At 38.7% G+C, this 22214-nt stretch overlaps 1 protein-coding gene and 1 pseudogene across 1 annotated transcript; one reads left to right on the forward strand and one right to left on the reverse strand.

Moving 5' to 3' along the window:
• Window positions 1-13347: 13347 nt before the first annotated feature.
• On the forward strand, window positions 13348-13910 carry LOC113757875 (annotated as a pseudogene).
• Window positions 13911-20923: 7013 nt separating this feature from the next.
• Window positions 20924-21979, reverse strand: LOC113757876. Its single transcript, XM_027300955.1, has 2 exons — window positions 21711-21979; window positions 20924-21530 (listed from the first exon to the last, which is right to left on the reverse strand). Exons 1-2 carry the CDS (start codon window positions 21977-21979, stop codon window positions 20924-20926), a joined length of 876 nt encoding a protein of 291 aa, XP_027156756.1.
• Window positions 21980-22214: the final 235 nt, after the last annotated feature.

Below are 22214 nucleotides of genomic sequence, written 5' to 3' on the forward strand. Positions count from 1 at the left end.
CAAGGACATTGCACCAAAGATCGCATTTTCCAAAATTGCCCCTATTTTGAACTCAAAGATCTCAGACTTTGTTTGCATTTTTCTCATCATTCACTAGGGACTTCAGCGTCGAACTTTCTGCATTTTCTTGCATTCACTTTTGTTGCTTTGCTTTTGCTTCTTTTCCTTTTCCTCGACCTGGTGGGTTTTCACATGATGAGTAGCGTCAACCCCATACCCAAGCAATTCAGAAATACAACTAAAATTTTCGGCATCAGAAATTTCCTTGACAGGGCCATTGCAAAGAACAGAAGTCAGGACTTTCGGCTTTTGTAATGGGGTCAGGTGGGGTGCTTAGAAAAGTTAAGGCTTGAAAGCGGATTCCAAAAGCGGTTTGAAGAATCTGAGATCGCATTGTTGTGCCAACCCTCTTTTAGGGTTAAATCAGAACTGGCCCCAGTTTATTCTTAATTGAGGCTTTTCCTCTTTCATTTTCTTTCTTCTTTTGATTTTTCGGCCTTCTGCCATTCTTTTGAATTTTTCACAAAATTTGCCCCAGTTATTTTTGAACTAAGGTTCTCTTTTCTTCTTTTTCTTTTGATTTTGATGCATTATCACTTTCACTTCTTGAAAATTTTACTTTTCAACTCAAACTTGCCCCAGTGTGGGGTTTGCGATGTCAGGGGTTGCCAAACGAAATAATTTATTATGAAGGCTCAAAAGGGATAACTAGGGATAGAATGTTTGATTGGAAAAGAAGAGGGCCTGACTTTTGTTCCGTCTCTTACAATAACTCTGAAAGGAAATTTACATTACTGCGAAATTTCTTGCATGTATCTGAATTAATTGACTGAGGAAGACTCTTGTTCATCCAACATATCTATGAAACATAAGTGATCCACCGGACAGAACTTGTCCTTTTTCCTCTTTTCTTTTCTTTTCAAAATTGAAAACCCAGGTAGAATCAAATTTCCCCAATTCGCGGTTCCCTTTCCCCTTTTCTTTTTCCTTCTTCAAAATTCCCCAATCTCCTTCCCCAATGTGGGGTGCGATCATATGTGCACTCGAAAAGAACCACCAATTTTTAGCTCAAATGAGGATGCAAGGGATAAATGGTGTTTAGGTTGTAGAAACGATGGCCAAAGTATCATTCTTACACCTCATGACAACCAAAGTAACGAAATGGTCATTGAGAATCCATTCCCCTTTTTGATATTTGAAAATTTTTCAATGTAGGGTAGTGATCATCAAGGCACTTATTTGAAACGAAATTATTCTTTTTAAAGGCTCAAATGGGAGAGCAAATGATAAAATCTGTATAGGTAGAGAAACGAATGCTCAAAGTATCATTCCAAATTTTCAAAACAAACAAGAATAATGCACATTTTTGCTTTCACTTAGATGTGAATTGCATCTAGTTAAACCAATGGGCATTTTTCTAAGCAAAGTTCGCTCCAATTTGCAATTTATCAATCAATGTGACTGATTTTATTTTGGGGTTAAGTAAAGGAGAAAAGGTATCTCATGGGCCTTTTGAGCGACCTCTTTTAATTTTTGAGCACTCTTATTGTATAGCTCGGATCACCAATCTAGTGTACACAAGGATTTTAGAAAGCATACACTTGCGAATTTTCAGGCTGGAGGTTAAAAAAAACTCTCAATTCGGTCTTATTTCTTAAAATTCATCATGAAATCTCTTAATGAGCTCAATAAAGAATGAAATGTACACGAGTATCATACAAAACAAATAATTGTCTGAACAAAAGCTTCATTATTGCCAATGTTTGAAAAATTTAAAAGCAATTCTACAAAATTCCTTTGCACATGTATACACATTTTCTCTCTTAATATCCCCTTTTCCTTTGAGCAATGAAATCCCTTAGATGTTTTGCACGAGCGCTTTCAGATGAATTTTCGAATTCACGTTGTAGGGCCTGCCTAAGAATCAAGTAATTTTCAAACTTTACCAGATCAAAATTGTTATCAGGTATAGAAAGATATTTTCTCCTTATTGAAATATTTTTATGAATGCTGGGGGAAGGCGGAAAAACAAAAGGAAAAATACCCAGAATCAGTAATCAAGACTATAAAAAATCGGTATGCATGTCCTATGGGGGAACCCTTTTTATGCCAAGGGTAGGCCTAGCATGAAAATGCGATCCTCTAGGGTAGGCACTATACCATACCTGATGAATCCGATCAATTGATTAAGTGAAAAATGATTTGAAAAATTTGGTCAATTTGGAGTGAGAAGAAACATTCGTCCTAAAAAATGAGGACAAAGTCTGAATGAATTGCTTATTTTGATCGACGCATGATGTGTCAAAAGGGGTAAAATGGTCAAATTTATTGAATGAAATTTGATTATTTATTGAAAGGTGAATGGATAACCCTAAAATGAATTAAACTAATCAAATGAATTGAATGAAATCAATTGATCAAACCGATCGAGTGAAAGGATGATTTATTCAAAATCGACCGAATTGCCCTAAAAATAGGTAAACTAGTCAAATGGATCGGAAAATTGACTAAATCACCCTAAAAAGGGTAAACTGGTCAAATGAAATTGAACGAATCTGGTGATTTGAATTTATTCAAAATTGATTGAGTTGACCCAAGAATGGGTAAACTAATCAAATGAATTGAATGAAATTGGTGATCTTATTCAAAAATCGACTAGATTGCCCTAAAATGGATAAACTGATAAAATGGACTGGATGAAATTGATGAATAAAATGATCCAATGGGCTGAATGGAATTAACGGCTTATTGCGATGCATTAGTCTATGAGCCTTCTAAAATCAAATTTTGGCCTCAGTTTATTTATCGTCTCAATAGCGAGGAATGATTTGTGAATTTCTTCAAATTAATGTCCTTTTTGCAAGGGATTTATACCAATTTGATAAAATGGCCAAAAAGTGATTATTAAACGCTCATATTCCAAAGATTGCTCTATGAAAATGATCGGATCCTACCTTACCTTGTGCACTACCCCTTTGGATGGTACAAAATGTAAACGTGCAAGTCTCATTGGATTAAGTATCCGAGACACAAGGTGGCTTATTCCTAACACGGAATTGCCTAAATGGCGTTCCTTCTAAGGTTTAATGCATGATGCCATTTATTAAAGCGATGTAAATATGTGACAAATATGGTCTAAAGGACATAAATAATGCATCGGGGGGGAAAAGGTCTAAAATGAAATGTACCTATTGAAAATTAAGTGTAATGACTGAAATTTAAACATGTGAGTTATCTAGTGGGAAAGCCACTAAAAGAGTGCCAAAGAGGCCTCTTATTGCTAAAGCACATGAATGCAGGCCAAGAAAACAAAGAAATGGTTAGTGCAATTGATAGTACACATAACATATTGGGAGCAATTAAGAAAAGAGATACAATAAAAACGAGTAAAAGGGGTGGAACCCCTTCCCTCGTGCCTAATGTGCTTAAAAAGGGTGAGGCTGACTCTAACCTGGGAAAACTGTGATGACCCCACTTCTCCCAAGGGCGAACCCAAGGGTATCGGCGGGCCGCCTGCCTAGCTCGCGCCAGGACTCAAAACTTAAAGTAATAAAACTAGAGAAATCGAAAGAGCACTATATACATTATACACAATCCCCAAAAATTCTAATTACATTCCCCAAAAGTACCTGCTCATACTATTACATCCTTATAATTACCTGCTCATACTATTACATCCTTATAATTACAACCAAAACCAAAATGTAGACCCTTAGGAGGGTCCTTATACAAACCACCAAAACTAAAACAAACATCCTACTTGTCCAACTATTACATGAACATCTAACTATACTAGTGTGTGTGATAAAAGTCCCCGCGTCGGCCCCTGCTAAGGAAAACAAAAGGAATGGGGTAAGCTATATGCTTAGTAAGTAAACAGGGGCAAAAGCGTAAATTTCACGTAACAACAGTTACATAGTAAGAGTAAAGCAAAAGTAGAAAACTAACATCACATAATAAGGATACAGGTGGCTCCAAAGACAGATCGTTTGCCATGTGTGACCTCCTGCCGACACTCCGTCGACCTCAAATAATGGTCCGTAGAACTTCACTTGTACCCCCACCGTACACCTTATCACCCTCTCTGGCCAGGCACCTCACAAACTTGCTCGAGCGAACGAAATTGAGCTTGGTTCACAAGCTCGGGTCACAAACTTGGTCCATATAATCGGTGAACCGGATTCACAAACTTGGTGACCTCAAACCAGGTTGGACTAACTTCGACCAAGCCCTAACTGGCTCGAATAGTCCATCTAGGTCATGAGATCGGGCCCCAAACTCACAAACTTCACAAAATTTATGCAAAAGTCACCCCGAGCCACAAGCTCAAGGGGTTTAGTTCCAAAATGATTCATATACATATGTCATGTACAAATATATACGTAAATTAGGGTTTAGGTCGAGTGCGATAAAGTAAACCCTCGCCTAGGTACCCTTTTCATACATATTGAAACACATAAGCAACTAACACGTAAGATCGGCCTGAATACTTACTCAACGAACAAAAGAGCAAAAGTTTGAAATTTGTGTCGGAGTAGCTAGTAGGCCCCACCGGCTCCACCTAGCTCACCACCGTCTGAAATAGAATATTGCTTCACATAATATCATAAACGGCTACTAATATGCCTAAAACAAGCAAAACGGCAAAATCGGCACATACGAGTGCGGAAACGGCACACGGAAACGGGAATGGCGGCCTAGCCATTTTGCCGTCAAAACTGTTTTGAGCCTAATCGAAGCTATGAGTGTCGGATCAAGGTACATGAGGTACCGTTGCGAAGCTAAGATAAAATTCTATAACTTTCATGAAGACCCCTAACTCCGGATCTGAACAGAGATGGGTCGAAAGTGCAGAAAACCGTTCCAGGAATTCGCACTCCAAAGTAACAGACAGGGTATGTTTGCTGGACTATAACTCCCAGCTCACAAATCCAAATCAGGAAATTCTAAAGGCATTAGAAAGGTGAGACGTAAGGCTAAAACTTTGATGTTTAGGCCAAGACCTGAATCCACTCAGAACAGAACGCAATTTGAGTGTCAAAGTACCCGTCAGAACTGTCCAGATCAAAGGCAGTTCTGACGATCAATCTTGTTTTGGTCATAACGGAAGCTACGGAACTCGGATTTCGACGCACTTTATACCGTTTCGAATCCAAAACCAAGATCTAAATTTCTTATGAAGGAGTCACCACCCAGATCGTACGGTATCAAAACCGAAAAAGTCACGGGCAGAAGCTAAACTAAAAACGCACAGAACCTGATGTTCAAAACAGGCTTGAGTATTTCATCTATAACTCATGATACACTAATCCGTTTGACTTGAAATTTTACAGGAATATTCAGGACTTAAGAGGCTACAATGTTGAAGAAGGCCACTCAGTCCAATTTCGAGTGTAACTACATCAAAAATGTAACATACTACACCAGAATCGCAAAACAGGTTCACAAACCGTAATCTAGTACAAACATCATAAAACAGCCTACATAAGTCCAAATCCAGAAATTCCAAAACCATATGAAAGCTAAGAAACAGGGATAAATTCCATCAGAAGGCCTCAACAACCAATTCGGAAGCAATTCCAGCCAAAACAACCAATTACAGGCGCAATTCTTACATTCGGGTAAAACCAGAACAGCAATAGTAATTTCGACTTTTCTCACTCTACGCTACTCCGATTGATCTGAAATTTTGTAGGAACCTATAAAATGTCATTCCCTACAACTTTTATGTTTTAATCCAAGGCCAATTCGGCCTCTAAGTAGGAGATACAAAACCGGACAGAATTGAAGGGTATGAAACCCTAGTCTTCCAAATTTCCCTCCAAACCAAAAAGTGCTTGCAATTAACAATCATTTACACCTACTAGCCTCATTTTAGGCCATTTTCAATCATCATACAAGGCCACACCATCAAATTCATATATAAACAGAAAAATCACCAATAAATGGAAAATTTCACCACTTCATCCAAAATTAAGAAATAAACCACAAAATTCAACATTTTAACTACCACTAAGCACAAATGAAGCTTCATTAGGTGAAGGAGAAGGTTCATTCACTACTCACCTAGTAAAACAAGAGAGGGAGAGTTGCTTGTCACCTTAGCTTCCCCAAACACTTCACTAACACCTAATGAAGAGGTTTTATGGAGTAGAAACAAGTTTAAGTGATTGTTTTGGAAGATTTGAGCTAGATGGAAGCCAAAACTTTGAAGAGTTTTCTTTCTTCCTTTGCTAGAGAAGGCCGGCCAAGATGGAGAAGAAAAGAGTGAATTTTTGGTAATTTTTGAGATATTTTAACCAAATGGTAAGACAAGGAATAGTAGTCTTACTTAAGGACTAATCCAAGGGTGACACTTGTCACCTTCATTAATGCAAGTCATCACTTTGTTCCCTCTCACTCTAATCCATAAAGTATCCTCTAATTATCTCTTAGCACCCGATAAATTAAACCCAGTATCCGAAACTTAACCTAATCGGCCGAATTTTCCCGAACTTACCGCACTAGTGGGTCCCACGTCCGATATACATTCTTAATTTCTCAAAAACTAACCGATACTAGAAAAATAATCTAAAATCTATATTTACTCATAACAATTATCTGGAGAATTTTTCTAATAAAGAAAATGTGGAAAAAGGCGAGCGATAAATAAAACTCCACTTAAGCTTTCTAATATTGTAACACTAGAGGTTTGCTAATCCAGAGTTTGCCAACCATGTTCAAACTTGTTAACCCTCTGTAAACTATAACGAATCCTATTTTTACTTGGGCCAAAACACACACTAGAATACCGCATATAAACTATAACTCGAGCTTACGAATAATACATAAACTAGGGTTTTACATAAGCAAGGTTAGGGTTTCAATCTTAGCCGAGATTAGGGTTTCTCCTTAGCCCTAAAACCTTAATTTAACCGTACAAAATAATGAATAACCCTAATATCAACTTACGAACGGACTGGGGCCTCACAAAAACTCTAACATGGATGCATGAGGCTGGGGTTCACTAATGCAACTAGACTCGATAAGGTTTAAAAAGGTCCCCAAGCCTTCAGACCTAAGGGAATGGGTCATCAATCCCAAGACCCTCGGTCGGTGGCTCGAGCGATCCCCTAGGTATTGCTATGGGCGCAGAGCACACCATCCACATACCTAGAGAAACCATTCCTAGTCCTACAAGACGGTGTGGGAAAGAGCCCACGAAAATAAAATAAAATGGGATAACAGTAAATAAACGTGCACGTATGAAGTGTTCCCTATTTTGAGGGAAGGGGTTGAGAACCAATGCGAGGCTTTAAAGGTGACACACACCCCCCCCAAATGCAATGCAAAGCGCGAGATAAAACAAGTACAACATACATCCAAACAACCAATCATACATACGTGAGTGAGGGAATAGTTTGATACGCGCGCGAGGTAAAAAGTCCTAAAATGGAAAATGCAACCCTAATATCCAAATGCTATGCATAAAAAGGGTAGAAAAAGGAAAAGAATAGCTAAATCAAATGCTTGGACCCACTTAGGAAATCCCCAGTGGAGTCGCCAACTGTCGCGCCCCACTTTTTGAGTATGTGAAAGTAGTGTGTATGTGAACGTGTGTGAAGATGAAAATAAAAGGCCGTGGGATTGTGAAATGCGACGGTTTGGCCAAACAAAGTTCAAAAAGGGTTTTTGAATGGAAAATGAAGTCGCCACTTGGTATAGAGTTAGGGTGTACCAAGTCACCCAAGAAAAAGTAATTTTTGGAAAGTAAAGCAAACAAACCCTTTTTAAAGAACTTTTAGGTCTATGTAACCAAAGAAAGGGATCGGGGGTCACATTTGATAAGAGAGAAGGCAAAGGCAAAGTCTAAGGCACTCCCTTACCCTAGCCAAAGCTAGTTGCGTGACTTAGCCCCACTTTTCCTAATTTTTCTACCCAAAATATGTGTTGCATGTTGGATGTGACTAATGGATATGAAAAAAAATGCAATCCTAAATCTAAAATGTCTCTTATGAGGCTTTTTGGTCCCAATCACATGAGTTGTGATGGCCAATAAGGAAAACTCTCATAGAGGTCACGGGTAATGCAAATGAAGACCCAAATATGAGTGCAAGTGTGAAAATGTAAGAGGAATGCAAAAGAAAATAAAAACACAAATGTAAGTGCAAGTGTGCAAATGTGAGAAAGGTGCATGTGTGCAAATGTAAGAAAATATGCATGTGTGCAAATGTAAGAAAAGTGCATGTGTGCAAATGTAAGAAAAGTGCATGTGTGCCAATTGAGAAAATAAAGGTGTTTGTGTGCAAGTGGATGAAAATATGGTATAATAGTAGTAAGTGCACGTAAGTGCAATTGGGTGCAATTTGTGAGGTAGAAAATAAATAAGTGATAGGGAAAGAAGAGAAAGTGTGTGAACATGGCATGTGGAGTAAAAAATATAAGTAGTGAGAAAATGTAGATGAAAAAAATGATATGGTAAAATGGAGGTGCATGCTCCTAGTGGAATGCATCAAGTCGGGTACGGGAATGACTTCTAACTTCATGATTTTAATTTTCCCTTTGATTAGAAGGAAGAACTAGCGTGCTAAGGGTATTTTGTAGCCACACTCGCTCGTTTCCCTTACCGAAAGGGGACTCTCAAGCAAATGTACCCTATAACTAGCATGAGGATGCAAAAACCTAAAATGAAGGGGAAAGGATTGGAGGAGCATGCCAAATGCTAGAAAACTAAGAAAAATGTATGAAATGTAGTGAAACATGCAAGTATGTACTAACGAGAGGGGACGACCTATTGGGTCTAGCATTGGACTAGTCCTTTTCTAGCGCTCTCTCACAAGCATTGGACTTGCGAGAGCTCGAGGGAAAAGACCATGGCCAGCGTTGGACTAGCCACGGTGACGCATTCATCCATCACATTCATCTACGACTATAGAAAGCAAGTAGACATGCCAATCACCTATAAACACGTAGCACATAACACTTAGCATGCTCGACTAAATGCAAAAGCCTAATAAAACAAATTAACACGTAGCAACAAAGGCAAGCAATCAAGCTAATGAACCTATTACATTTGCTAACTGAAACAAATGGGGAAGAGGAAAAATGAATAAAAATGCTCTCCGAGCCCTATCTATTACAAGCCAAGAGGTGTACACATACCCCATAAATAAATAAAAGAATGACTTAATAAAAGCGAAAGTAAATGAAATAAATGAAATGAATTAAGGAAAAGCAAGGAAAGCAAAGTAGACATGCAATTCTCACTTAGCACGTTGGATCACATAGGGGAGAGACAAAAAAGATAAAGGAAGTTATACCTCCCTTGAAATGGAGCTCTAATGGGGTGAAGTCACTTATTTATCCTCCAAAATAAAAGAGATGGTCAAGGTACCAATTTATTTGGGAAAATTAAAGAAAATAGGCAAACACAAGCTCACTTGGTCATAAAGCCCCTAAAGTCATGACTTAAGTGCAATTGAAACAAAGCATAGTAATTAATTGAAACAAACAAGCAATGAAGTTGTAGAATTAAAACTGCCAAGGACCAAATTGAGGAAATTATTCAATTGACTGGGTCATAGCAGCATGAGTTAGAAGCCAAGGGGTCAAAGTGCAATTTTGGGAATTTTTTCATGCAAGTTTCATGCAGCCACCGAAGACACTCTCTGCGACAAACATTACTAATGAAAGCTTTCTGCAATCAAACAAACTTTCGGCAGGCAATTTCGCACAGCACCTTTTGGACTAATCCCAAAAAGCATGGCTAAACTTGAATGCAGTCCTAAATAGCTAACACCTTATCTAATCAATCAAAACTCACCGACATGGAACTAACGGCTACCACAGAAATCAACAAGTCATCAACTTAAAGTGAGGTAATGTAAATTCCAGCAATCTCTCATGCAAAGGTCACAATGAAAGTTTCTGTAACCGAAAACATGCGTCTGCAACTTTAAGCTTTCAAAATGCGGACTTTATACAAGACCTCAAACAAATTCAGCAAAGACCATCCCTTAACATCACCTAAAAGCTTAACACAATCCAATCATGAACACTAAGCCATTAAAATCATATGAAGACAAATAAAGAAACGAATAGAGGGAGTGCCGCGGCAGAGAAAACATAACCAGCTATCATATTTTGCAACATCATTTCATTTCACCAAAGTGCCAACGCAGATAGACAGCAGAAGTTTATATCAAGGAAAAGACTGGTATGCCTTGGTGACTTAGCTAAAATGGTTCCCGAACATGATGTTGAACCACATTCCAAACACAGATGAACTGGGGGCTCGTGACTCGTAAAAAATGCAACAGAAAGACACGAATAGATGGAGTGCCCCTCCAATCTACTGGGTTTGCAAAGCAAGTTTTCATTATCTATCCATGAGTGAAGTCTCTACCAAACGTCAAGCATTGGTCTCTAAGCAATGAAAACACAGCAAGGCAACCATAAAAACAGCAAATGGATCGAGCACAACAAAAGGCAGCGGGCATGGTTCAACAATCCTCGTAGATTCATCAGCCAAGATAGAGACAGAAACCCCAAACCCATTTCTTACAAAAATCATCTCAAGAACCCCTACCAAAATCAGGAATCATGAATAATCCTCAGAAAAGATAACACATTTTTCTTTTTACTACCGAAAAAGGGAAAGAAACAAACAGGTTAAATGACTCTCATTTCAAAGATTAAAGGCAAGAAAAAGGTAAGGAAGCATTACAGTGCTCCTCCAATGACGGTTGTCAGCGATGGTGGTGGATTGTAGTGTGGTGGTGGCGGTCGTTTATCCCTCTGCTCCTCAGCCTAGCCTTTTTCGAAGCCTGCTTTCCTTCCCTTTTGTTCAACCGAGCGCCTCCCTCAATCTCCCCTCTCTCTCCGTGGGTCTTGCCTAAAACCCTCAAGCTCTCCCTCAACCATGGCTTCTACAGTCCGTTACCCTTTTCCTCTCTAGCTTTTTTCTCTTAGCCGTCACCTCTCTTATCACTCTCTATCCTACTGCCGTCCTCCATTCTTGTGAAGCCCTCTGCCTTTCCCTTAGTTTTTCGGCTGGCTCTTTTTCTTCCTAGCCGCCGCAGCTGTCAACCTCTCTCTGGTTTTCTCCAACAAATCTAACCCGAAGCTTTCTTCTTTTTCCTCCAGATTCTCTAGCCCAGCCGCCAACTAGATTTCCCCTTTTGCTTCGTTTCTTTTCTGGTTTCCTCTCCAGCCTTCTTAATCAGCCCAAAACCCGCTCGCGGGTTTCCTTCTTTTTTTTCGTTGCTTTCTGTTCTGCCCTCGCCGTCCTCTTGGTCTCTCCCTTTCTTACTCTCCCTCTGCCCTCTGTCTTACCGTCACCCCCTCGCTCTCTGTTATAGCCGTTTCTATAAAACCTAGCCGTCACCCAGCCTTTTCTCTCCACTTCCAGCCGTCACCCGCAGATTCCCCCCTTGCTCGCTCAAGCCTCTTCTCAACCTCTCTTCCTCTCAGCCTTTTCTTTTTCTTTCAGCCCAAGCCCTTCCAAAACTTCCAGGTTTTTCTCTCTTCCTCTCGGTTTTCTTTTTCCTCCAGCAGCCAAGAGGTTCCCCCCTTCTCTGTCCAGCTGCGGCTGTTCCTTTTATAGGAATCCCTAAGCCCCTAAACCCTCACCTCAAAGGTGAGGATGAAGAGTTAGTTTTACCCAAAAACATGAGCCCTCCGATTTCTTCATGCTTCTGTAATGCTGCATGCGCAGCTTTTTCTCTCTTTTTTTTTGTTTTTATAACAATGAACTAAATAAACAAAGAAAAATAACAATTTAAAATAAATTCAGATAAAATGAACAAAACTATGAATAAAAGATAACAACAAAATGCTAATAATTTTTCTTCTTTTCTTTCTTTCTTTTTTTTTCAAAAAATTAATAAAAGACTAAAAGCAAATAAAAACTAACATGACAAATAAAATAATAGTAAATAAAAATACACTAAAAATTTGGTGTCTACACTCAAATCAGCTCAACTCAATCACCACAAGTAAGAATATAAAGATAGTTCTTAATCTAGGATAAAATCCATCCAAATTGTAACTCATTTCTAGCAAATAATCATCCAATACTAAAGCTGGAAAATTCTTAAGAAAGCTGGAATTTCCTCTTTTAAAGCTAAAAAGTCACAATAAGGCTACTAATCACCTCACAAGTCCAAAACTAAGCTCAAAACCAACATATTATAGTTAAACAACATAAATCAAGGCTGAAAATTGTAAAACCCTAGCTGAAATTTCACTAATCAACACCAAACCTAGAGTATCATCCATAATATTCCAAGATTCAAGTCATCTATAGCATATTTTGTAAGAATAAGAAAGAGAAAGGAAGTTGTTGAACTTATACCTTGAAAACCTCTTGAGAAGTGAAGAACCAAGCTATTTCTCCAAAGAAACTCTTCACTCTAAGCCTCCTAACTCCCTTGGTGCTAGTTTAATCGGTTTAGTTTTTGTGATTTCAAGTCAAACAAGGCAAAATCAAGATGAAGTTGGAAGTTCTCCTCTCTTGTTTTTCTCTCCAATGGTCTGGCCAACATGAAGCAAAAATGGAAGAAAACTTAGCCAAACGGAAAGATAAGAAGAAAGGAAATGTCTTGGTCAAACATCTCTTTGATTGCAAACACTTGGCAATCAAATTTCTTTTCTTGTTTTTTCTTTTCTCACCTTTTCTTTAGTCAAAATTTTCAGCTACTTTAAGGGTTAATTTAGGGAGAATTAAATGAAATAAAATCAAGGAGATTAAAGTAAGAAAATATTGGTCAAGTGGTGTATTCAACCGGTAACAAACAGTGCACGTCGGTTCAAGCCTATTTCCCTTAACTCCCTTGTACTTTTGTTTTAACTTTATGATTCACTAACTGATTATTAGCACTTCTAATCACACACTTCCTCTTATCTAATACTCACTCTTATCCACCAAATTTAGTACACATACCTTACCAAGTGATCACACGACTAAAGTGCACAAAAATCCTAATTTACTCTAACTATAAAAGTAAAAGTAAAACTTTCGATTCTCTTATTTATTACAACTAATGAGGGAGTAAATTAGTAGTAAAGGAATTATAAATTAACTTATTCAAAATAAAGGAGAATTATAAGGAAAATATAGGTGAATTTTCAAGTCCTCACACATTTTGTGCTAGCCTACATGTATAAGTAGTATGAAAACCTCCACCCAAGTCACAAATCACATGATAAGAATTAAAAACATTATCATCACTTTTTTGTTCAATCATATTTGTAATGGTGTCCTGTTGAATTTTTAACGTTATACAATCAAGTTTGGCCTTTAAGTTCCTTAAGCTATTTTCAAAAGACTTATCTTTAGACATCCTTTGATTACCTCTATTGTTGTAGTTTTGAAAGCTGTAGTCCATTGCGGAACTACCTTATCTCAAGCTTTTAATCACGTGGACCATTTGAATTTCTTGAAGCTTGCCCCGGGAGGTCACGTTGGGAGATTTATTGTTTGGACGAAATCAGCATTTGAGAAATTGGATGAGATTTACGGGTCATTTGATAAGCCTTCCTTGAAGAAGAAGGGGTATGTTTTGCCTAGGGCTAAGATGGTGAATGGTGATTTGGCCAGAATTATCAACTCTGACGAGGTGCAATCTGTGGTGAGGCCAATCAAGAAGGTGGTGAAGAGGGCACCAATGAAGAAGAACCCGCTGAAGAATTTGAATTGTCTGCTCAAGTTCAATCCTTATGCCAAGACTGCCAGGAGGATGGCTCTCTTGGCTGAGAAATAGCGTGTTGAGGCTAAGAGGGAGAAGCTAGCCAAGAAGAGGAGTCCAATGACGAAGGAGGAGACGTCTGCTGTAAAAGCTGCTGGAAAGTTGTGGTACAAAACAATGATCTCTGATAGCGATTACACTGAGTTCAAGAACTTCTCAAAGTGGTTGGGTGTGTCGCAATAATTGGTTTCACTTTAAAAGTCAGTCTGTTTTGTTTCAAGTCGACTATTTGGTAATTTAAGACGTGCAAGAGCGTAGGTTGGAGTGAGTTAAGAGGATTAAATCAGTTTTCTGTTTGTATACCAGTTGCATGGAGTTAATTTCTCAGGGTACTGAGAAACATTTTTGCATTAAAGGAGATCACCTGAACTTAAGGAGTTAATAGCTTCTTGTTCTGAGATATTCAGCCATCAACTCTATTTTCTGGTGCTTGATTATAAATGTGACTGATTTTAAACAAAAAAAATGCGCAGCAAAGGGGGTACAGGAAGTGTTGGTGGAGGTTGACTCTGCGGTTCTTGTGTCACTAGTCAAATCGTCAGCTCTGGGGGGTTGGTCGCATTGCAATTTCCTGAGACGGATTCGTCGTCTTCTGGATCAGGTGTCTATGTCATTTATCCACATCTTCTGTGAGGCAAATATTGTTGCAAATAGGTTAGCAGCTCTGCAAGGTTATCCTAGTATAGTCTTTGACTCTATTCAGCAGCAAATATTGTTCCTTTTCAAACATTTTACCCAATGAAAATGATTCAAAGCTGGTCCATTTATGAAACAAAAGTTTGAGAAACATCTAATATACATTTGGTAAGTGATTGGCACCAAAAGTTTCAAAATAACAAGTCCCAAACAAGATAGGCCATTGATCAGTCCAAAATGAGGGTTTTCAAGCAATGATGCAGGTCTGTAATTTGGCCATAATTCATTCAATTCAACTCGGAATTAAACGTGGTTGGTGGAGTTGAAAACTAAATTCATAAGGCTACAATTTCTTAGAAGGAATCATTTTAAAATTCTATCCACAACTAGCTCATATTTGAGCATCTAGTCGCAGCTCAAAACAGAGCTCCCAGTGTAGACGTGAAACAGGATAGTCATGTTCAAACAATTGGTATGGACTACTCAGGTGGAACCAGGATGTGCATTTTATATTTTTGGAAATATGGGAATGTCTAGTTTCCTGTGCCACAAACGGCACTCGATTTCGACATCAGAGCAAAAAGTTATAGGAAAAATAAAAACACTGCCAGAGCAGTTACTGGAAAATTTCCAGTTTTTGCTGACTTCCTAAAACACATCATTTGGCCAACCAAATCATGAAATTTTTTGATGAAACTTTCTACACCACCCAAAAAACATGTATACATCATAAACAAGTCATTAGAACCACATAAATTTGCTCTAAGGGCCACGGCACGTGCAGGGACAGAAATGGAAAAATTCCCTCATCGCTTCCTTTGAGTTTTCCTTCAACAATACAACCTATTTCCACTAGATTAAACACTAATCCAATATTAATAACATCAAAACTCACAAAATCATTCCATCAAGCCATAGTGGGAGTTCATAGAGCCCACTCACCAATTTTCCAACAATTTAAAGCTACCCATAAGAAATTATGAACTCATAAGAGCTAAACAACTTCCATAAGTCAAGATTTGCAAGGTTGATCGTCACTTACTTTCTTAGATGATCAAGGCAGAAATTTTGGTCCCTTGAAGCCAAAGAAAAACCGTAGAAAGCAAGCTCTTTTCCTAGCTAATGTTGTTCACCAAGTGTTTAGCAAGTTGTACGTAAAATTTGAGGTGATTTGATGAAGAAATGAAGGTGAAATAAAGAAGAAATTTTTTGGTTCTTTTCCTTACGTGATGCATTGCTGTTTTGAGGAGAAAAAAAGAGAGTTGTAGCGCCACTTGAGGTGATGAAGAGAAGGGTTTTGATCTGGTGTGATGCTCCCATGAGAAGCTTAAGAATGTGTGGCCAAAATTGCTCCAAAAGTCAACTAAGGATAGTACGCGTACGCGCGCGTTTCGTGCTCAATTCCTCTCATGTTTGTTTCACTTGTGCACTAAACCTCTAATGCACTTCTATTCATACTATTATTATTCACCCTTAATGGTCTAAAAATAATGGTCTTAAGTCCCTGAATTAATCGCGCGCGTAAAAACGCGTACTTCCGATTCATGCGCGATAGAGTGAAATTTCTAATAAATTCTTATAACGATAGTAACACTTGAGCACTTAAACATAAAAATACCTATTTCAAGACTATTGTATAATTTTTCAAATCTCCAAGTCACTGTACTCTCAAATCGAATATTATCTCCAAATGCTTATTCACTAAATCTCACTAAGCGAGCTTCTGAAAATTAAATTTATTAACGAGACATTTTAAGAATATATGCAAGTCATAGTTCCATATAAATGGTTCAAAAAAAGTTGAAATAAATTATTTGGAGAAAATGGGTGAATAAATAATTAATTAAGCCATTAAAATGGAACTATAAGTGAGGAAAATTCGGGTCCTCACACTTTTAATTAAGTATCACGCTTTTAATTGTAAAGTTTTCAATGTATGTATATAAGTGTTTTATCATGTACATTAAGTGTATGCATTAGAGATGGTACCTTTGTGTTTGTTGAGATGCTACTTGTAACCACTGGATGATCGGACGAGCAAGGCATTTGAACAAGGAAAGAAAATTCTGGCGGGAACTGTTCACCAAATCCAGCCGTATCTTGGTCGGATTGTGATGTGTCCACTTTCCATTTGCATTTTTGTCTTCATTTTCCTTTCTGTTGAGGCGTTTAATTGAAGTACCATGATACCTTATGGTGTAGAACTCATGTTTCTCAACTTAGTAGTCTTAGATTGATTGTTCGATTGGGGATTCGTTTGTGCGCTATATCGGGTTTGTGTGATTCGACTCCGTAGTCCTGGCGAGAGCTGGGCAGACGGTCGGCCGAACCCTTTGGTTCGCCTTAGGGTGAGGTGGGGCCGTCACATAATACCTCACCATATGTTATAAAAATGTTATTGTGTGATTTATGGTTGAAAGGAAGTAAGAGAGGTGCTATTTTGGTGAGAAAAATTGAAGAGAGCTTGCTGGACATTTTTAGTCTGAACCATAGGATGTGAGTTGTGTTTTTAGCTTGTGGCTTCCATTTTTGTTGAGATTTTTCAAGGAGATTCATGCTTTACAGTCACCTTATGATATACAGCACAATTTATGCAAAAATCAAGAAGGAAAGTTGAGTTTTTGGTCTAAAAACAACCTGTATGTAACCTGTTTTGGGATAAAAATTTGCAGCCCTGAATTGTGCTTAAACTGTACCTCTTATTTCAAAATTTTGTTGCCATATGCCTTGTAAAAGGTTTATGTCATGTTTTGGTGTGCCAAATCTAAAAGTTAAAAGAAAAAAACTTGAATGGTAATGCTAGAATTTTCTGTTTAAAACTGAGGGGAAGAAGCTACGATTTTTCCAACTTTATCCCTAAAACTTTGGTTGTAAATTGACACATCTTGGCTCTATATACCTTCTAACACCTAAATCTAGTCATGCATGTGATATTTGAGGAGTTAAAAGCAAGAAAGATAAACTTTTAAACCATTTTCAAAGCTGGAATTTCTAGATAGCAAATCAAGAGTAAAAGCTGCAATTTCAGTTCTTGTTTTTCAGGAATTTTGTTAAATTCTGTCTAAAAGCACTTTATAAGGATCGAAGACAACCTAAGAGGGGGGTGAATTAGGTGGTTTAAAAACTAGCCAAGATATGAGTCACTTTTTGATAACTTGCCCTCTTTTTCTAAAGGACCACACAATGGAGCAATTGACACAAGTGCTTGGGAGTAGAAGAGATAGACAATTTATATTGCAAAACAGTAAGTAAAAGGATAGAATAGCAAACCAAGTTTCAAACCCCACTTGAGTTTGAATACCACTTTATATAGCAAGCTTCTTCAAGTTGATCAACTTACAACCAAACTCTTGTGTACAAAGGAAGGATCACTTTCTCCTCGCCTCAAGCCGCACTTGGTAAAGCAAGGAAGTTTTACTATCACTCAGATAACCCTCACAAATCTACACTATTGAAGAAGTAGAAACACACTTGAAAAGCTTATTGAAATTTCCACAACTAAGAGTACAAATCTTCTTTAAAGAGTATTCTCACACTTGAATCACTCAAGATCTGATGTAGTCTCAATGTACGAAAGTTGTTTGAAGTGGTTGACTTTTTCCTTTTTATAAGGGACCAAAAAATTCTTCAATTAATGCCACCAACGAATAGAAGGTAGCTGAAGAATCAACTAGCCATTGGTGGTGTCGGACGTCCGGTGTGACAGCCCCACCTCACCCTAAGGCGAACCAAAGGGTTCGGCGAACCGCCTGCCCAACTCTCACAGGGACTACGGATCGGGAACAAACGTAAACCCTACCAACCGCTCAAAGGAACTTTGAGAAGATGAAGAGTTAGAACCCAATTGAGCCGAACTAAAAGATACAATCAATCTTTGGTACAACGTTCCCATGGGAAATCAAAACGAAATGGAAGTGCCGCTGCCATGTCACAATCCGGCCGGAACCCAATCGAATACAGATAACGTTATATAACTCTAGAAAATAACATTTCCAAACCAAATAAAATGCATGAACATGATTAAACAGTTTTATATACATACGTTTGTAATTTACAAATCAAAAGGGAAATATTTGGATCAAGGTACATTTAGGGTTTTCCAACTCCCGAGGAGCTATACAAAAGAGTGTTTATACTAGCTCATTTCATTCTTCAAAACATCGAAGTTCCAAAAGATGGTTCCCTGTAAGGAAAACAAGGATAACGGAACGGGGTGAGCTAGAAGCTCAATGAGGTACCATCTTTTGAGAATTAAGGCACAAAAAAGTTAACACAATGAGGTACAAAAGAGTATTAGGGCACATATACACATCCAATAAAAGAAATGAACAAACATCACAATTTAAAGGATACAAGTGGCTCTCAGGAGCCAAATCCCAGTTGCAATATTTGATCCAACCTCGTTGACCCTCCGTCAACGTTTAATGAAACACACATGTCCGTAGACCCCGCTTACGCCAAAATCCCGATCACAAAACATACCCCTTACCGGGCCCGAATGCCAAACAAGAACAGGGATGGTAATACTCGAGTATACCGGAAATCTAGAGTCTCCAACACCCAAAGATTTCCCAGGAACAGACACCCATGAATTGCCAAATTTTCTCAACCAAGCCCTTGCTGGCTCGATCCAATTGATTCCCTACGAGATTGAGCTCAGATTTAACAGGAAAGGTCGTTGGATGCACTTCCAAACAATATTATAACAGGCACAGGTAACAGATTCAAGTATATACAGGAAACAAGTCACACAGGCCAGAGAACGAGTGCGATAAAGTAGACACTCGTCTCATACAAAATAAACAGTCGGTAAGGACATTCAAATAGCAATTTGCAAGTACAGATAACCAGTTTAGCAATAATTCAGGGGAGTGGTACACTCACCAGTTAAAGCAAGGATACCTCAAAAGTTTCAACCAAAGTTAAACTTTTATGGTTCCCACAGTCACAAATCCAGTAAATAAAATGCACAAATGAGGCTCGACTACAAGTCGTAGACCTCGCCAAATAATTACTCATGCAAGTGTGCAAAACATGATTTTGGGACGAAAAGGTAACATGAAGACCTAGGGCTCGAACAACCTCAAAAGCCCTTCTTATATATATCCCAAACCAAACCAAACTCGAAGAAATCCAACACTCCCAAAATTTTAACAGCATATCCCCTACATTTCCTTACTTTTTCACCCTACAAGCAACACCAATTCATCTCAAATCAACCACATACAGATCATAGACTATAAAATACACATTTCGGCACAATAAGCACAACTGGAGCTGTACTTATCGGATTGAAACGAATCTTATGTCGTTTCGAAGCCAAAACATATACCTACATTTCTTATGAAGACCTCCAAAGCCAAATCATGCATTTTCATTGTAAAATGGAAATTCCCATGAAAACAGAAATCTGTCCCGCGAAACAGGGCTCATGGGCAGTTAAGGGTATTTCGATCATTTCACATGCTACAGTACTCAGATCGAGCTAAAATTTTGTAGGCAAATAGTTAACACCATTTACTACAACATGTTTTAACCTAAGCCCGATTGAACCTCTAACATGCATGAATAAATCCGGTCAGAACAGGACAGATTGGAACCCTAAAACTGAAATTTCCGCACCAAACTGAAATTTTTCCTCAAACAACCGCAATTAACGTACAACGGCTCCATATAACACAATTTAGAGCTATCAATCCAAGGCCAACCATAACCATCATATGAAAACAGAAAAATCCCAAAAAAATCAGAAATTTAGCTAACTCCACTTTAATCCATGAAATCTTCCATAAAATAACCTAGTTAGCTACCATAAGTCACCAATTTACCATGATTAGGAACAAAGAGTGAATTTCCAAGTAAAATACCTTGACACCTCAAGAAAGATAGTAACTTAGGGGTTTCTCCTCCAAATCAACTCCACCAATACCTTGAAACTCCCTTAGCCAGTCACTTTGGTGGACAAATTCAAGATTTAATCGGTTAGATTTCAAGATTTAAGCAAGAAATGGAAGAAGTAGTTGAAGCTTTCTTTTCTTTTCTCTCCTTGAGAGGTTCGGCCAAGAGGTTGGAAATGAAGATGGTTTCTTGGTCAAAATTGGAGTTTTAGTAAAGGTAAGAAAGTTAGGCAAGTCCAACTTTGAATAGGTAAGTGATACTTGGCACTTTGTTGTTGCTTAAAGTTATCTTCTTGTCTCCCCATGGTTACTCCATCTAGGTAACCTCTAATTATTTCCTAGCACCTTGTAAAATAATATCTCTTAATACAAAATTCAATTAATCGTCAAAAATTTTATCGTACTAAGCGCACTAGCGGGTCCCGCGCCTCTAATGCACTTCAAATTGAACGTACACTAACTTATATCAGAAAAATGATTTTAAAACTATACTTACTTATAACATATATAGAAAATGTAATATTTTAAAGGAAAGTAATAAAAATGTAGGCAAAGAAATAAAATAATGCCCGTAAAATGTGAAAATTTTCAGGTTCTCACACTCTCTCCCCCTTAAAGAAATTTCGTTCTCGAAATTTTCTTATGAACGGAATCTATTAAAATCTAACATAAATGGCGGATCGTACCTTCTACGTCCTTAGACGGGTCAGGGGCTTGATGTGACTCTAGGGAATACACCCGAGTCGACACCTTCGGTCCAGTCCCTTTCCCCTTCGACTGGTTAGAATTGGTCTTGGTTGATTGTCGATTCTTACTCCCTTCTCGAGATCTGCCTGGGTAATTAGCGATTTGATGATCTGAACTCCCGCAACGTAGACATTTTCTTCCTTTTTTCCAGCAGACATCCTCCATGTGATTCGGCTTTGCACAGTACCCGCAGGGACCATGGGAAGCAGAGCTCGAGCCTCTTTGTGAAGCATCACTTGACATTCCAGGAAATCTTAACCCTCCAGTTCCCTTTCCGAGCTTAGGAGGTGTACTCGTATCATCTTGTCCCATGCTACTTCCAAGAATAGCTCTTTTCTTCGCCTGAAAGGTTCTAACTTGCAACCTCGTGCTTTCAACTCGTTGAGCTTTTTCCACCGCGTCACTGAAGTCACTCAGTTGGGCTACAGCCAGATCCTTCTGAATCTCAACATTTAAGCCCTGGACAATACGCCTTATCCTCCTTTGCTCAGTCACAATCAGCTCGGAAGCGAACTTCGACAACCTAGTGAACTGGCTCTCATATTTGGCGACAGTCTAAGCTCCCTGGTGAAGCCTAATAAACTCATCTTCTTTCTTTTCTTGATTTAGGGATAGGAAATGCTTCGCGTTGAACTCTATCATGAAGTTCGCCCACGTTCTCGGTGTTTGTGCTCTTTCCCATTTCAATCTTATTACATTCTACCAAGAACGGGCTGCTCCCTCCAGTTGGAAGACAGCAAATGTCACTTGTCTTTCCTCCGTACAGTGCAACGCCGTAAAAATATCAATCATCTTCTCTAGCCACCACTCAGCCACATCAAGGTCTGGTCCTCCAAGGAATTTCGGTGGGGAGAACTTCGAAAATCGTTGGAGGGCCCTATCTTCCCCCTCTATATGGTTACCAGGGTTTCCAGGTTCAGGAGCAGGGTTTTGGCCCTGATGCTCGACTACGTGAGCTAAAAGATCAGTCATGCGCTAGATAGCCGCAGCTACCTGAACGTTAGGATCCACTCCAGGTTCAGGGTTGGGTTCAGGCATTGGTTCCCGATTTCCCCCTTCATTCGAGGGTTGCCTACGTCCACGGCCCCGGCCTCGTCCACTACGAGTTCCTTCAATTGGATTAACTAATCTAGGCTCGAGGCGCGAATACAAGATACAAACTAGCGAGGTCAGTCAGTCAGACATACACATAATATGTTTGCATCAA

Source organism: Coffea eugenioides, unplaced genomic scaffold (genome assembly GCF_003713205.1).
Source record: "Coffea eugenioides isolate CCC68of unplaced genomic scaffold, Ceug_1.0 ScVebR1_3387;HRSCAF=4593, whole genome shotgun sequence".
NCBI classification, from domain to species: Eukaryota; Viridiplantae; Streptophyta; class Magnoliopsida; order Gentianales; family Rubiaceae; genus Coffea; species Coffea eugenioides.

Coding starts and splice junctions, on each gene's coding strand:
- LOC113757876 (XM_027300955.1), bottom strand. CDS start 21,979: ATGACTGATCTTTTAGCTCACGTAGTCGAGCATCAGGGCCAAAACCCT. Junction 21,531..21,710: donor GAGGGAGCAGCCCGTTCTTG/GTAGAATGTAAT, acceptor CCAGTTCACTAG/GTTGTCGAAGTTCGCTTCCG.